Raw genomic sequence first — 16,986 nt, 5'->3', positions numbered from 1 at the left:
CAGTGAATCCAACTCCGCCCCTAGGACGGAGCCAGCCTTCCAGATGACTGAGCAATAACGGCTGCAATTACATGAACATTTTGCAGATCGCCATGGAAACCAACTGGGATTGGCGGGTGCTCTACCCAAGACCACAAAAAAACCCTACAGTGAGCTTTGAAAGAAATGCATTCTTCCATGCAAACCAGCCTCCTCCCCACCATCATCGACTCCATCTACACTTCACACTGCCCCAGGAAAGCAGCCAACATAATCAAGGACTATTCACACATTCTCGCCTCTTCTCGCCTAACAGCTAGAATATATAAAAGCTTGCAAGGACTTACTATCAGATTCATCAACAGCTTCTTCCTCCCCGCTGTTATCAGACTCTTGAACAGACCGCTCACGAGCGAGGGATGAATAACCAATCTTCAAATCTACATCCTTGCGTCACTTGCATGTTTTTAATCTGCACTTTCTCTGTGACCATCGCACCACATTCTGCCACTGATTTCCTTTCTCCGCTTGCACTGCCTGACGTACTCATATATGATATGATCTGACTGTATAGTACGCAAAACAAAGCATTTGGCTGCAACTCGGTTCCTGGGGCAACAACAAGCCAATACCAAGAGGTAGTGTTCAGGAGCAAGGGCTGGAGCTCAGAAGGGAGAAGGATGGAATAGAGATCACAATAGACAACAGGTGCAGGAGTAGGCCATTCGGCCCTTCCAGCCAGCACCGCCATTCAATGTGATCATGGCTGATCATCCCCAATCAGTAACCCGTTCCTGCCTTCTCCCCATATCCCCTGACTCTAATATTTTTTAAGAGCCCTATCTAGCTCTCTCTTGAAAGCATCCAGAGAACCGGCCTCCACCGCCCTCTGAGGTAAGATCATAAGTGATAGGAGTAGAATTAGGCCATTCGGCCCTGACCACGTGGGTTTTCTCCGAGATCTTCAATTTCCTCCCACACTCCAAAGACGCGCAAGTTTGTAGGTTAATTGGTTCGGTACAAGTGTAAATTGTCCCTAGTGTGTGTAGTGTTAATGTGCGCGGACCCGTTGGGCCGAAGGGCCTGTTTCCGCGCTGTAGCTCTAAACTAAACAAAGAAATAAACATAATTCCAGCACCAAGCTTATTCCTTCCACTTATTTTGTCCGGAAAGGACCCGCCGTCATTAGAGGAGAGGTCGACACGACAGGTAATGGGGGCACCGACAGAGAGACAAGGATGGGCCATGTGCAGTGAGGTCGCTGCTGCTGAGGGAGGGAAGGAACAAAGGAGGACCCTGCGTGGGGGGAGCTCCGTGAGGGAGGGGTGAGAACAATGGACAATGAAGGCCCCAGTGTGGGGGAACCTCCGTGAGGGGGAGGGGGGTGGGGTAGGACCTGGCGCGGATAACCTGTATATTTTGTAATTTAGCCACACGCTCAGCACACACATTGTGGGCCAAAGAGCCTGTTCCTGTGTGGTGCTGTTCTATGTTCTATGAAGGTGATATTGTTACAGCAGTTCTTTGTTTCTACGTATTATCAGACAAACCTTTAATACATTAGGGTACCATTCTCTGTGGACATGGAGAGCGGATGCAGCCAGTTTTAACAGTTCACTTCCCCAGTGCTCTGTTTCTATCAAGGACATGGAAGTTTGTTGTTCCTTACAAACAGTTAATGGCAATAATCGTGCAGAAAGGAAGTGCAGATGCTGGTTCATCCCCAAGAAAGACACAAAGTGCTGGATTAACTCAGCCGGTCGGGCAGCATCTCTGGAGAAAACAGTCCGAAGAAGGGTTCCGACCCGTAACATCACCCATCCATTTTCTCCAGAGATGCTGCCTGGCCCGCTGAGTTACTCCAGCACTTTGTGTCTATCTAGTGGCGATAATTATGTGTTTACATTCCAGAGATTCAACTGCAATGATGTGCAGCCACTATTTTCTACGAACAGGTTGACAGGCATACTTTTCATCAAAATACTTTTAGCCAGATCAAAGAGCTAAGCATGGAATCCCATAGTTTAGAATAATGAAAAAACAAGAGTAGAGTTACTGTGGTACGACTATAACCTTATCTTTGGGTTCTGCTTGCAAATTACTTTTTACAACTCAGGACCCCACTGATGAGATTAACTTTGTATCATTACATTTCTAGTTCATTATCTGAATACATACCGGTCTTCCATGAATGCTTTCAAAATGCAATAGGCAATTTTGCATGTTGACCTTATCTAACCTCAGTTACTTTTGTGTCATTTCCTGTGCAAGATATTGTTGAATTGTTTTGGTCAGACTGTTCAAATATCTATCTTTCATTGCAAATTACTCAATTACAGAACCATTCGCTAAAAGTCGAGGTACCTTGACATCTTCCGGAAGGCCAAGTATTTCCTGCTTTTCTTTCAATTTTTTCATGACAATTTGCACAGTCTCCTCAACACTTGGCTTCTGTTGCAACTCATGCTGTTTATTCTCTTTGTCCTGTCTGGAGTTTACGGACAACAGGTTGCTTCGATGCCTGTGCCTTCTGTTATTCTCCTCCTCAGAGATCTTCAGCTTCAGTTCTACGAGACCAAGCATACAAAATGCCAGCAGTGAATAATAATACCTTACAGCTAGTGCCTATTAACATAGGCAATTGTTCATCAGATAGACCCAAAGTACTGGTGTAACTCAGACTGAAGGATCCCAACTCAAAATACAGAAACATAGAAAATAGGTGCAAGAGTAGGCCATTCGGTCCTTTGAGCCAGCACTCCATTCAATAAGTCTGAAGAAGGGTTTCGGCCCGAAACGTTGCCCATTTCCTTCGCTCCATAGATGCTGCCACACCCGCTGAGTTTCTCCAGCATTTTTGTCTACCTTCGATTTTCCGGCATCTGAAGTTCCTTCTTGAACACTCCATTCAATATTCAGATTCAGATTCAGATTCAATTTTAATTGTCATTGTCAGTGTACAGTACAGAGACAACGAAATGCATTTGTAATGCAATATGATCATGGCTGATCATCGAAATGCAATATGATCATGGCTGATCATCCAAAATCAGTACCCCGTTCCTGCTCTTTCCCCATATCCCTTGATTCCATTAGCCCGAAGAGCTACATCTAACTCTATCCCTCTAGCCTTCTGTGGCAGAGAATTCCACAGATTCACAACTCTCTGGGTGGAAATGTTTTTCTTCATCTCAGTTCTTTAAAACGTCACATATCTTTTTTCTCCAGAGATGCTGCCTGACTCGCTGAGTTACTCCAACACTTTGTGTCTATCTTCGGTATAAACCAGAATCTGCAGTTCTTTGTTTCTACCTATTATCAGACAAAGCTTTATTGTTGTAACCAATTCGCTCTTGGGGATTTTTAGAGATGTGATACCCTGCGCTTTGAATAGCGATAAATGAGTTTATTGCTGAATGCTGCTTAAAAAAAAAGTTGCCTTAAATTTGATTTGTTGATAATGGATAAATAGCAGAGGTCACAAGTCAATCAGGATCACACAAGTTGATAAACTCTCAGGACTCCCTCGACAGAAAGCTTCCTGGAGATCTGTTGGGAACGGTCTCCGTGATTGGAGCCGCAGCTCATTTGATGTTGGCCTGTGGGCACGGATGACTCAGTGATTCTTTTTATAGACAAGCCAGAATTTCAACCGCTCTCACGTCTGACATTCTCCCCAGAGCCAAGGCTGCTAAAAATAGGCCAGCTGATCTTTCAGCGAGTTTGCTGCTTGCAGACAGAAAATGGTTCAAGCTCACTGTCTCATGCTTCTGAACGACGGTGAGATGCAATGAGAGAGCAGATAAGGGCAAACCTTTCTTTTTTGATGTTCTCTGATTCCTAAGTCGAAGCTATAAATCCAAGTCTGAATAAGGGTCTCGACCCGAAACGTCACCTCTTCCTTTTCTCCAGAGATGCTGCCTGACCCGCTGAGTTACTCCAGCATTTTGTGTCTGTCCTTGGTTTAAACCTGCATATGCAGTTCTTCCTTACATTAACTATATGTATCAATTTATTTTATATACAGTCAGTGGGAGAGATTTAGGTCATAAGGTCAAAAGGAATAGGAGTAGAATTAGGCCATTCGGTCCATCAAGTCTTCTCTGTCATTCAATCATGGCTGATCTATCTCTCCCTCCAAACCTCATTCTCCTTCCTTCTCCCCATAACCTCCGACACCCGTACTAATCAAGTATTTAGTAATACAGGTTCTCCCGGGGTTTTGAACAGCAAATCTATGGGCACTGAGTACATGCAGAGAACGGCATGATGGAAGGGGAATGGATCTGCCCACAGTTGTGTGGCTGCAGGCATCTTCTGCTGGATAGGATCTGGGTATTTCCACATGCGTTCTCTCCCCACCAAACTACTCCAAACAGAGGCTGAGTTGAGCTGAGCAGAGCCTGGTGCGCTGACCAGCCTCGGCCACTCGCTCACTGAGGCAGTGAGGCTGGCTGGTGACCACACGTCCCGCTCTGCCTGCCTGCTCTCCCGTCACGCACATTTCTGTGACCCTCTCCCACACACTGTTTGTGCTCATTTCCCACTCTGCATGTGCTCATAGGTGAGCTGTTCAAAACCCCGGGAGAGCTTGTATTACTATATCTCTCCCTCCGACTCTACAGAAAATAAATTGATACACATAGTACATGTGGGGAGGAACTGCAGATGCAGGTTTAAACCAAAGACAGACACAAAAAGCCAGAGTAACTCAGTGGGTCAGGGAGCATCTTTGGAGAAAATAAATAGGCGATGTTTCGGGTCTCGACCCAAAACGTCACCTATTCCTTTTATCCAAAGATGCTGCCTGACCCGCTGAGTTACTCTGGCTTTTTGTGTCTGTCTTCAATATTTATACTTCACTGGTTTAAAAGCACATATTTGACATTTACAGATGTCACAAAACTTTGTGACCCGGTGAACTGTAAAGAACATAAGTTCATAAGTTCTAGGAGCAGAAGTAGGCCATTCGGCCCATCAGGTCTACTCCGCCATTCAATCATGGCTGATCTCCCCGTGGCGGCGTGACTCACCCGTTGCAGCGGCCCCTACAGCCTGTCTGTCTTTTTTATTTATTTTTTGTCTAGTTAAATGTATTGTTGGTGTTTTTTAATACTGGTTTTAAATGTGTATATGTGGGGGGCGGGGGAAACTTTAAAATCTCCTCCCTGTCCGGGAGACCCGACCTTTTCCCTGTCGGGTCTCCGTTGTCATTGGGGCCTAGCACCGTGGAGCGGCCTCCAACCTGAACGACCCGGGGGCTCGGGAGACTGCGGAGCTGCGGACTACTCACCATCGTGGGGCTGGACGCCCTCGGAGCGTGGTGACTCGCTGCTGCGACTCGACTCCTGGGGCTCGGAGGCTCCAGCAACGCAGCCGCAGGTCCGGTGGACTGCGACATCGGGAGCTCGCTGGTCCGAGGGGAGAGAGAGACCACTTCCCGGAGCTCCCGCAACGCGACTTCTCCAGCCCGTGTCGCGGGGTTGGAACGACCCGGAGCGGGGACGTACATCGTCCGGCGCGGCTTCATGGCCGTGGGACATTCCAGCGCCCGCCGGGGGCTCCAACACTGTGACTTTTAGACCGGGAGCGGGGCCGTAAATCGCCTGGCACGGCCTAAAATGGCCGTGGGACATATCATCGCCCGCCTGGGGCTTGGACATCGGGAGAGACATGGAGAACAGGGGAGAGAAAAGACTTTGCCTTCCATCACAGTGGGTCCACTGTGATGGATGTTTGTGTGAATTAAATTGTGTGTATGTCTGTAGGAAATTGTCTTTGTTTGTATGGCTGTGGAAACGGAATTTCGTTTGAGCCTCACTGAGGCTCAAATGATAATAAATTGTATTGTATTGTATCTCTCCCACCTAATCCCATTCTCCTGCCTCCTCCCCATAACCTCTGTACTAATCCAAAATCTACCTATCTATCTCTGCCTTAAAAATATCCACTGACTTGGCCTCCACAGCCTACTGTGGCAAAGAATTCTACAGATTCACCACCCTCTGACAAAATAAAATTCTCCTCATCTCCTTCCTAAAAGAGCGTCCTTTGATTCTAAATTAAATTCTAATTTTGTGTCTATCTTAAGAATTTAGACCGAATGGATTATGCTTTCACGGATTTCACCTTCGGATGAACGGACTTGTTCTACGATGTACGATTCAATAAAGAGATCGTGATGCACGCCACATTCAGAAACCGTAGCTACAATCATCAGTAGGAATCTGGGGTCTGTCTGCCAGCTGAACTGATCAGCTTTGTCCTGGAATATTTCGGCTGTGTACCAGCAGCGCCCACCCATAACGCAGCCGACTTTGTTTTCCATGCACCATGAGACCAGTCAGCTTTCTCAGGCTTTTTTTAGAAGATTTGCAACTAATGACAATTTTCCAAGAACGGAATGTTCCATCCGCCTAATGCGGAGACCTCTTTAGAAACTTGCCCCTGGCGATGTGCCACTTGGTGCGTTGAACTTCACCACTAACAGTGATTACTTCACAAACTGCATGCAACCGCATGAGGCAGTGAGGTTCTGTACCTTTTAACTGCTTACGGGCCCTTGTTAGATCGTTCATCCACTTCAAGACCTCGGGATCGCCAACCTTATCACTATGGGAGGGCTAAAAACATAACAATTGGGAGTTATTCTTAAAATGGTTAGTTCTTTATTCTTATGTAACACACACACACACGAACACGCGCGCGCGCACACACACGAACACGCGCGCGCGCACACACGCGAACACTCGCACACGCACACACACATGAACACTCGCACACACACACACGCACCGTGGTGTAAGGGGTAAACAGACAATTTCAGCTAAAATGATCAGCGACAGTAAATGAGCAGCACTTCGGAAGCAAGATTTGAACCCACTGTCTCCCAGCGATGCCTTTGCACCTGTGCACTATGCCTGAGAAAGTCTAACTCTTCACACACCATTTTGTGGGAAAGTGTACCATTGTATCTCGAGAACTAAAAGCTTAAACAGCTAAAAGCAAGAATTTCATTGTCCTGTCTGGGACACATGACAATAAACTCTCTTGACTTAAAAAAAAATCTCTCATAGAGTTCAGAAATGTGTTAACCAAAGAGTAGGATTGCAACAAACCACAGGAGTACAGGGACGTGTAAGTGGGTAGACAATTTAAGGCAGGTGCAAATGTGAAGTGATTCACGTTGAAAAAATAAAGGGAGGTTTACAGGGCAAAGCTTGAATTACACTTAGGGTAGGGCAAGTGAGTGTGTGAACACTTTGGACTAGCGACCACTGTTCTATTAGCTTTTAAATAGTCATGGATAAGGACAGGGTTGGTCCACAAATTAATGTTCTATAATTGGGTTAAGGACAGCATCGATGGTATTAGACAGGAACTTGCAAAGTTGATTGAAAGCAGTTGTTTGCGGGCAAAGGAACGTCCAGCAAGTGGGATGCTTTTAAAAGTGTGGTAGAGTTACAGAGAAACATAGAAAATAGGTTCAGGAGTAGGTCATTCGGCCCTTCGAGCCTGCACCGTATTCAATATGATCATGGCTGATCATCCAAAATCAGTTCCTGCTTTCTCCCCATAGCCCTAGATTCCATTAGCCCTGAGAGCTATGTCTAACTCTCATGAATATATCCAGTGAATTGGCCTCCAGTGCCTTCTGTGGCAGAGAATTCCTCAGATTCACTACTCTCTGGGTGAAAACGTTTTTCTTCATCTCAGTCCTAAATGGCCTACCCCTTATTCTTAAACTGTGACCCCCTGATTCTGGACTCCCCCAACATCGGAAACATTTTTCCGCATCTAGCCTCTCCAATCCCTGAAGAATTTTATATGTTTCTATAAGATCCCCTCTCATCTTTCTAAATTCCAGTGAATAAAAGCCCAGTCGATCCATTCTTTCATCATATGTCAGTCCCGCTATCCCGGGAATTAACCTGGTAAACCTACGCTGCTCTCCCTGGTGAAAGGTATGTATTTTCCTGTTAGACTGAAGGGCACAACAGGTAGATTAAAATATAACCAAGGGCACTGTGGGAGGCTAGAGAGGAAATCGCATGAGCCCTGGCTGAGATATATGAGTCATCGATAGGCTCAGGTGAGGTGCCAGAAAACTGGAGGGTGCCTAATTTTATACTTATTATACTTTTTATATTAATTTAATTTCAGAAAGGCTGCAAAGAAGTGCTTGGGAACTATAGATCAGTAGGCCTAACATTTCTGGTGGGACAGCTACCAGAGAGATCTGAGGGATAAAATATACATGCATTTGGAAAGGCACGGGTTGATTAGAGATAGTCAACATGATATTGTGCGTGGGCAATCGTGTCTTAAGAATCCGAATGAGTTTTTTAAAGAAGTAACTAAAAAGGCTGATGAGGACAGGGCCATCGATTTAGTGGACCAGCAAGGCCTTTGATAAGGGTCTGCATAGTAGGCAGATCTGCAAGGCTAGATCTACTAGAATGTTGTCAGATTTACTAGAATGTTGCCTGGGTTTCAACAACTAAGTTACAGAGATAGGTTGAATAAGTTAGGTCTTTATTCTCTGGAGCGCAGAAGGTTAAGGGGGGACTTGATAGAGGTCTTTAAAATGATGAGAGGGATAGACAGAGTTGATGTGAACAAGCTTTTCCCTTTGAGAATAGGGAAGATTCAAACCAGAGGACATGACTTCAGAATTAAGGGACAGAAGTTTAGGGGTAACATGAGGGGGAACTTCTTTACTCAGAGAGTGGTAGCGGTGTGGAATGAGCTTCCAGTGGAAGTGGTGGCGGCAGGTTCGTTGGTATCATTTAAGAATAAATTGGATAGGCATATGGATGAGAAGGGAATGGAGGGTTATGGTATGAGTGCAGGCAGGTGGGACTAAGGAAAAAAAAAATTGTTCGGCACGGACTTGTAGGGCCGAGATGGCCTGTTTCCGTGCTGTAATTGTTATATGGTTATATGGTTATAGATCGCATTAGATCCAGGCCGAGCTAGCTGACTGGATACAGAATCGGCTTAATGGTCGGAAGCAGAGGCGATTGTGGGGGATTGTTTAGTTTAGTGCATAGTTTCGCTTTAGTTTATACTTTAGCTTACTCTCACGTACACCGAGGTACAGTGAAAAGCGTTTGTTGCGTGCTAACCAGTCAGCAGAAAGACCACACATGATTACAATCAATCCATTTGCAGTGTATAAATTGTTTTCGGACTGGCGGCCTGTGACTAGTTGTGTGCTTCAAGGATTGGCGCTTGTCGTCTACACTAATGATTTGGGCGAGTGCGTATAAGGCACGATTAGTAACTTTGCAGATGACATTAAAACAGGTGGTATCTCAGACAGTGAAGATGGTTATCAAGAATTAAACATAGAAACATAGAAAATACATGCAGGAGTAGGCCATTCAGCCCTTCGAGCCAGCTCTGCCATTCAATATGGTCATGGCTGATCATCCAAAATCAGTACCCAGTTCCTGCTTTCTCCCCATATCTATTGATTCTGGTTAGCCCTAAGAGTTATATCTAATGGGCCTGTCCCATTTAGGCGACTATCTAGGCGACCGCCAGGGACTAGCTTTAATGGAATTCACCTACAACATCTGGCGACAACCTACGACAACACCTATGACAACCTACACCACCCTGCCACAGCAAAAATTGTCGCCAAAAAAATCACCTGTAGTCACCGAAAAATTGGCCAAAGTGGGACAGGCCCTTCACTCGCTCTTTAAAACATCCAGTGAATTGGTCTCCACTGCCTTCTGTGGCAGGTAATTCCACAGATTCACAACTCTTTACAATGGTATTACAATGGTATCTTGATCAGATGGACAAGGAGGCTGGGGAATAGCAAATTGAGTCTAAATGCAGATTCTAAAACCAAAGCAGGACTTTCACGGTGAATGGTAGGGCCCTGGGGAGTGTTGTAGAGCAGAGGAATCTAAGAATACATGTGGAGAGTTCCCTAAAGGTGGCATCACAAGCATGTAGGACAGTGAAGAAGCCCTTTAACATGTTCACTTTCATCAGTCAGGTAATCGAGTATAGAAGTTGGGTCGTTCTGTTGCACATGACATTTATGAGGCCACACTTGGAGTATTGTGTTTGGTTATGGTCATCCCGCTATAGGAAAGATACCTTTCAGTTGGAAAAAGTGCAGAGATGATTACAAGGATATTGCCAGGACTTTAGGGAGTGAGCTATAGGGAAAGGTTGGGCAGGCTAAGACATTATTCTTCAGAGTGCAGGAGGCTGAGGGACGATCGTATAAAGGTGTATAAAATCACGAGGGGAATAGATGGGGTGAATGCAGAGCCTTTTTCCCCCAGGGTTGGAGAATCATGAACTAGAAGCCACAGGTTTAATGTGAAAAGGGAAAGATTTAATAGGAAACTAAGGGAACACATTTTAACACAAAGGGTAGTGGATATATGGAACGAGTTGCCAAATGACATAGTTGAGGCAGGTTCAATAACAACATTTCAAATGTATTTGGACAAGTAGATGGATAGGAAAGGTTTATAGGGATGAGTCAGCAGTCGGCAAGTGGGACTATCCTGGATGGGGCGTCTTGGTCAGCAAGGACTAGTTGGGCTGAAGGGCTGTTTCTGTGCTGCATCAGGTGTAATTTTTAAATTCACGAATGAACTGAGAAATCTGAGTGGCAGAAAAAGCTGAAGAGCAGCAAGGCAGACTGGCTTGAAAGGGAGCCTGGAATTTAAAAATGCATAAGGAAGCTGTGCTAAACCTTTATAAACTCTCCCAGCTTGCAGACCTGTGGGCAATTCTGGACTTCAAAGATTTGGAATGATGTTAAGGTGTCAAAAAGGGGGTGTACAGATTTAATCTGGAACCCCACTGTGGACAAGTGGCTTCAGTGATGCCAAGAGGCAAGGTTAAGCTGTGTTTGTTCTTCTCAGGCCAAGGGAAGATCAACTAAAGGCATTCAAAATCCTGAAAGAGTTTGATGCTGAATCTGTAAGGGCTAACTGAAGGAGGGATGATCGCAAGAAGATATGGATTTATGATGACTGGCAAAAAGGATGTTGGTGGTGGTAGACACAAAATGCTGGAGTAACTCAGCGGGTGAGGCAGCATCTCTGGAACGGGGGAAGTTTTGGGTCGAGACCCTTCTTCAGTGGTGGTGGTAATGGTTTCATGGGTAGAAGGGTGAGGTCTACCTGAAAGCGAAGGCATTCAATAATAGTAATCAACAGAGAATTGGATAAATACTCGAAGGGGAGAAATTTAAAGGATTGGAAGAGAATGTACAGCTCTTAGTAATAACACAACAAGCCAAATAGCCTTGCCCTGTACCACGGCATCTCTGCATATCACCATATGTATCAATTTATTTTCAGTAGAGTCACAGAGAGAGATGTTTTAATCAGAAGCGTCAATTTTGAAACTACCTTTTCGCCAACCATGCATTTATACAATTATTTTTGGAAGATGTATCCCTTTCTGCAGCTCTACTGCATTATTTACAACTGGGACTTGAAAATGGCGCCAAACTGGCAACTGTATATAGTCTCAGTATATCGCTGCTAAACACTTGGACTGTCTCTGAGAAGCTTATCTAATATGTATCTAAGTGTTTATGTACAGTGATAGTTGTACTAAACTGTATACAAAAAAGAATTTCACTGTACCAGGAAACATGTGACAAATAAAATGCCACATACCATATACCATTTACCAATTTAATAATCCCAGGCTGCTGATTCACTGTCACTTTAAGTACATGATTCTACGGAAACACGGAAACACTTCAGGCACTGAATAACTACAAAAGTGAATTGTGGAGCAAACCTTAAGAGTATATGTTAGAGAGCCTCAAAGTGAAATGTACTAATTGTTATTAAATCAGATTTTCTTTTAAACACGTACCCGATATTTCTTTTCGTGCTCAAATTTTTCTTCATATTTTCGTATTTTCTTTCTCAAATTCTGGATCTGTTTGGTCAGTTGCATCACCAACACTGGGCCATTTTCAGCTTCGGAATTGACCAGTGAAGAGTTTCTCGGCCTGAAGAGAACAGTAAAGTGAAGGGTAAATTTAAACCATACTTGTTCGGAGGTTTGGAACATTCTTCATGTGTGCTTAAATCTTCCTCCTATCAAAGCTTCCTCTAAATATTTCCTCATAACAAAACAAAAAAAAAAAAACTTTTCAACAACGCTTGTACCCAAGAGTAAACAAGCTTTGCAGGGATACTTTTAGTTTAGTTTAGAGATACAGCACGGAAACAGGCCCTTCGGCCCACCGACCAGCGATCCCCGCACATTAACACGACCCTACACACACTAGGGTATACACACACTTGGTACACATTTATACCAAGCCAATTAACCCACAAACCTGTACATCTTTGGAGTGTGGGAGGAAACCAAAGATCTGGGAGAAAGCCCACGCAGGTCACAGGGAGAACGTGCAAACTCCTTACCGTCAGCACCCGTGGTCAGGATCAAACCTGGGTCTCTGGCGCTGTAAGGCAGTAGCTCTACCACTACACCATCGTGCCGGCCATTTTGTTGGACTTAAATATCATTTTTTTTCAAATCATCTTTCCTAGCTGTCTGGAGAATAATAGGTCACCTTAATTTCCACAAAACAAAATGGACTGATGGATAAAGATGCCCCACTACATTTCCAGGCGACACATTGAAATAGAAAATTCAGCTTCCTGAACAATGTACAATTTCATCAAATCCCCGTGCTGAATATTAAATACCTTATCCATTTCATTCTTTACATGATGTCCTGAACCTTCCAGTTAACTCCAGTGGAATTAATTTCCCACCGATTTTAAAATATAGCACAGGAAATATTTCGTCATGTTTTATAGACAGTGAAGAAGCTTTTATGCTTCGAAATTTAGTGAGGCTTCAGTTATTAAACGCAAATAGGTTATGGCGTTGCATAATCTAACATCAATTCATTGCTTATAGACAAAGCAATGGAGCCATCTAACATTTATGAGCCATCCCAAAGGATCTTCTCACAAAGCAGAAAGAATCACAGGCACATCATCCAAATGATTCTGATGTCAAAATTACTTCAAAAGGATCGGTGGCTTATTCCTCACGATGTATGAAAAATAATTCATTCAAATGAACAAGAGAAACCTTTTTTAAGTGTTTTATGTGACTGCTGTTTCCGGATTTATTTGCAATAAAAAACAAAATCAGAGTCTGTTTCCGTGTGCTGCACATCTTGCACCGTCCCGAATGCCTACAGTCTCATTTGATTTCAGACTCTGTGTAGAATGAATCCTGGAGCAAATAGGAAAAGACACTTGTTTGGGAAATGAGTGATAAAGGTGATAAAGGCACGAGGCTTATAAAAGTAAGTACATTGTTTGGTTTACTTTAGTTTCGAGATGCAGTGCTGAAACAGGCCCTTGGGCCCACCGAGTCCGTGCATATTAATACACAATCCAACACACACTAGGGACAATTTACATTTTTTTATAGAAAGCCAATTAACCTACAAACCAGTACGTCTTTGGAGTGTGGGAGGAAACCAAAGATCTCGGAGAAAACCCACGCAGTCACAGGAAGAGCGCACAATCTCCGTACGGACAGCACCCGTAGTCGGGATCGAACCTGGGTTCTGGCGCTGAAAGCGCTGTAAGGGAGTGTCTCCACCGCTGCACCACCGTGATTAAGTTTAATTGGAATAGAGTGAGGGATGGTGAAAGGTTTCGGGGGCATGGATCCAAAATTGTATGCAGAGAACAGAACGTGAAGGCAAAACATATTTTTCTTCTTAAGCACAGGGAACAGTTACAATCCCAAAACCAAATGAAAGCGATAGAATCAATGACTGGCTCCAAAGGGGAATTGAATACAACATGAGAGAGAATCATTTACAAGGTAATGTTGAAGCAGCAAGTGAGCAGGACTGACAAATTTTCCCATCAGGGATCTGGCCGAGACGCAACGGGTTGAATGTGCAATAATTCCACTCAAAGGGAAATGAGTCACTGCAAGGAAACTCATTCCAACGTAGCAGGGTGTTGTTGGAAAGAGTCCAACTGTTCATCAATGGAAAGGCAGGTGACCTTTTCAAGAGGAGAAAATATTGTCCTTGGAATGAAAAGTGAAGTGAGATTATGTCCGCAGTGCATCATCGAAGTACGAGAAAATTCACTGGACACAAGGAACTGCAGATGCTGGTTTGCAAAAAAAAAACAAAAAAAAAAAACAAGACACACAGTGCTGGAGTAACTCTGCGAGTCAGGCAGCATCTCTGGGCGACGGTTCGGGTTGGAGCCTTCTTCAAGCTAAACAACTCACTGTATGCCAACAGCTCTCTTCTAGGCAGGGTGCAGCGTGAGTTAAGAGACTGGAGGTTGTGTAAGAATGATTATGAATGGGTTTCCTGGAAAAGGAGTGGATTAGGCGCAAACTTAGTTACAAATTAGCTGATTACAGTAAAACGGATTCATCTCTCTGTGTGCTGTAAGAATAGATTAAGCTGATTGCTGAGAGTTAGTTTGTGTCACACGGAGGGTTTCGGACCAAGCTGGCCTTGAGTGATAGAGTGACCTGGACTGAAGCTGCATAGATGTGCCAGGGCTGACAGGAGTATTGGAATCAGCAATACTGTTGCTTGGAAGTCAGCATTCAACACCTGTATTAGAAACGTGTCCGCAGCAGTAGAGTTGATTCCATACAGCGCCAGGGACCCAGGTTCGATCCCGACTATGGGCGCTTGTCTGTACGGAGTCTGTATGTTTTCCCCGTGACGTGCGTGAGTATTTGCCAGGATCTCCAGTTCCTCGCACACTCCAAAGGTTTGTAGGCTAATTGGCTAGGTATAAATGTAAATTCTCCCTGTACAGGGATCAATGGTTGGCGCAAACTCGGTGGGCAGAAGGACCTGTTTCTCTAATCTAAACCAATCTGAGCTAAACAAGACACGGAATAAACACACCAATATGGAGCACAAGTGCTGGTCCCTAGATTACAACCTCGAGATCCTGGCCCTAGAATAGAACAAATTGGGAAGTCATGGTGCAGCTTCATAAAACCTTGGCTCGGCCACATTTGAAGTATCGTGTGCTGTTCTGTTCACCCTATTACAAACATATCTTGATTAGTAAGGGTGTCAGAGATTATGGGGAGAATGCAGGAGTATGGGGTGAGGAGAGAGAAAGGGATCAGCCATGATTGAATGGCAGAGTAGACTTGAATAGCCAAATGGCCTAATTCTGCTCCTATCACTTCTGCCCTTATGATTACAGGAAGGATGTGGAGGATTTGGAAAGGGTGTAGAGAAGGTTCATCAGAATGTTGTAAAGAGATATTGTATGGAGAAATTGGACAAACGTGGATGATTTTTTCTCTGGGGTACCAGAGGCTTAAGGGCCGGTCACACGAACATGCGACTCCATGCGGCAAGCGCGACCTAACGTGGTCGCTGAGCCGTACGGCCTCGCGGGGCCGGTCCCACTTCGATCGCCGGAGCCGTATGGAGTTGTGCGGAGCTGGTCCCGACATCGCGCGGGGCTCCGAAAAACTGACCGTGTTCAAAGATTCGGCGCGGCAACGGCCTGTCGGCCCGCAGCCGCCTCAACGCCGCACGCACCGCCTCGACGGGCACACGCAGCGTCTCGACGCCGTACGTCACGCGCGAACTTCCCGCGGACTTCGCTCGAACTTCACGTCACTCACTCGACCTCCGCGCGGCCCCCGCTTCCGGTTTGGTCGCGCTTGCCGCATGCAGGTCGCATACTCGTGGGACAGGCCCTTAAGGAGCAACCTGATGGAGGTAGGTAAAATGATGAGAGGCATAGGTAGACTAGTGCCTTCATCCCATGGTGGAAATTGCAAACACTAGAGGGTTTCAGATGGGAAGGGATGTTCCAACATTTTTTTAATACAGAATATGGTAGTTGCTTGGAATGCGCTGCCAGGAGAGGTGGTGGAAGTAGACACAATAGGAATGTTTAAGAGGCATTTAGACAGAACACGAGGGGGCAGAAGAAAGTGGAGCATAGATCACGAGCAGGCTGACGGGAATAGTTTAAATTGGCATCATGTTAAACACAGACAGCACTGGCTAAAGCACCAGTTTTTGTGCTGTATTGTTCTATGTTCTGTGTCTGTGCTTCTACAGTAATGCAGAGATAGATGTGCTGCCTCAGCAGCTTAGAGATGTTCCCTACCATCTTCATGCACTGAGATAACAAAAGATTAATGAGTACTAAGGGAATTTTTGACCGATAAAGCTATTTTCATGTACCAACATAAAACTTAATTGGAGAATTACGGATCACATGTGGTTATTTTGTGTTGCACAGATTTTGTTTTAATGGCAATTAGTCTCAATTTATTCCTCAGATGTCTTTGCTTGAATTTGATAACATTTAACTAAAGGGCAAATGGAAGAATCAGGGAGCCTTCAATTTTAGAGACTCAGTTTTCGAAGGACGAACTGTACGTCTCATGGCTGGTGAGTACTTTAGAAGGTTGCACACAGTCACAACACGGGAGGAGTTGGGCGGCACGGTGGCGCAGAGGTAGAGTTGCTGCCTTACAGCGCCAGAGACCTAGGTTCAATCCCGACCTGTCTGTACGTAGTTTGTATGTACTCCCCGTGAACTGAATGTGTTTTCTCCCGGATCTCTGGTTTCCTCCCACACTCCATAGACCAACAGGTTTGTAGGCTAATTGGCTTGGTATAATTGTAAAATGTTGCCAGCATGTGTAGGATAGTGCAAGTGTGCGGAGATCCCTGGTCGGCGCGGACTCGGTTAGGCCGAAGGTGCTGTTTCTGTGCTGTATCTCTAAACTAAACTAAGACCTCACCAGAGGAGCAGAGAAGAGCAATCCAACTGTCTACACTCCAAAGATAGACACAAAATGCTGGAGTATCTCAACGGGTCAGGCAGCATCTCTGGAGAGAAGGAATAGATGACGCTCTGGGTTCTTCAGACTGAGAGTCAGGGGAGAGGGAAACTGGCCCAGATTGAGAGTCAGGGGAGAGGGAAACTAGAGGTAGGAAAAGGTACAAAG

At 45.0% G+C, this 16,986-nt stretch overlaps 1 protein-coding gene across 2 annotated transcripts in view; it reads right to left on the bottom strand.

The window, feature by feature from the left end:
* The window catches only part of fam13c (family with sequence similarity 13 member C), a 98,387-nt gene that overhangs the window by 11,471 nt on the left and 69,930 nt on the right, over positions 1-16,986 (bottom strand). For both annotated transcript variants that reach the window (XM_033034341.1, XM_033034340.1), the window contains 3 exons: positions 11,851-11,989; positions 6,521-6,602; positions 2,344-2,546 (listed from right to left, as the gene is read on the bottom strand). In XM_033034341.1, coding sequence (XP_032890232.1) covers positions 2,344-2,546; positions 6,521-6,602; positions 11,851-11,989 — 424 coding nt within the window. The remainder of the gene's footprint in view (positions 1-2,343; positions 2,547-6,520; positions 6,603-11,850; positions 11,990-16,986) is intronic.

This window comes from Amblyraja radiata, chromosome 15 (genome assembly GCF_010909765.2).
Source record: "Amblyraja radiata isolate CabotCenter1 chromosome 15, sAmbRad1.1.pri, whole genome shotgun sequence".
Taxonomy (NCBI): domain Eukaryota; kingdom Metazoa; phylum Chordata; class Chondrichthyes; order Rajiformes; family Rajidae; genus Amblyraja; species Amblyraja radiata.
The sequence above is the reverse complement of the archived record's forward strand: the minus strand, read 5'-3'. Positions and strand labels throughout refer to the sequence as shown.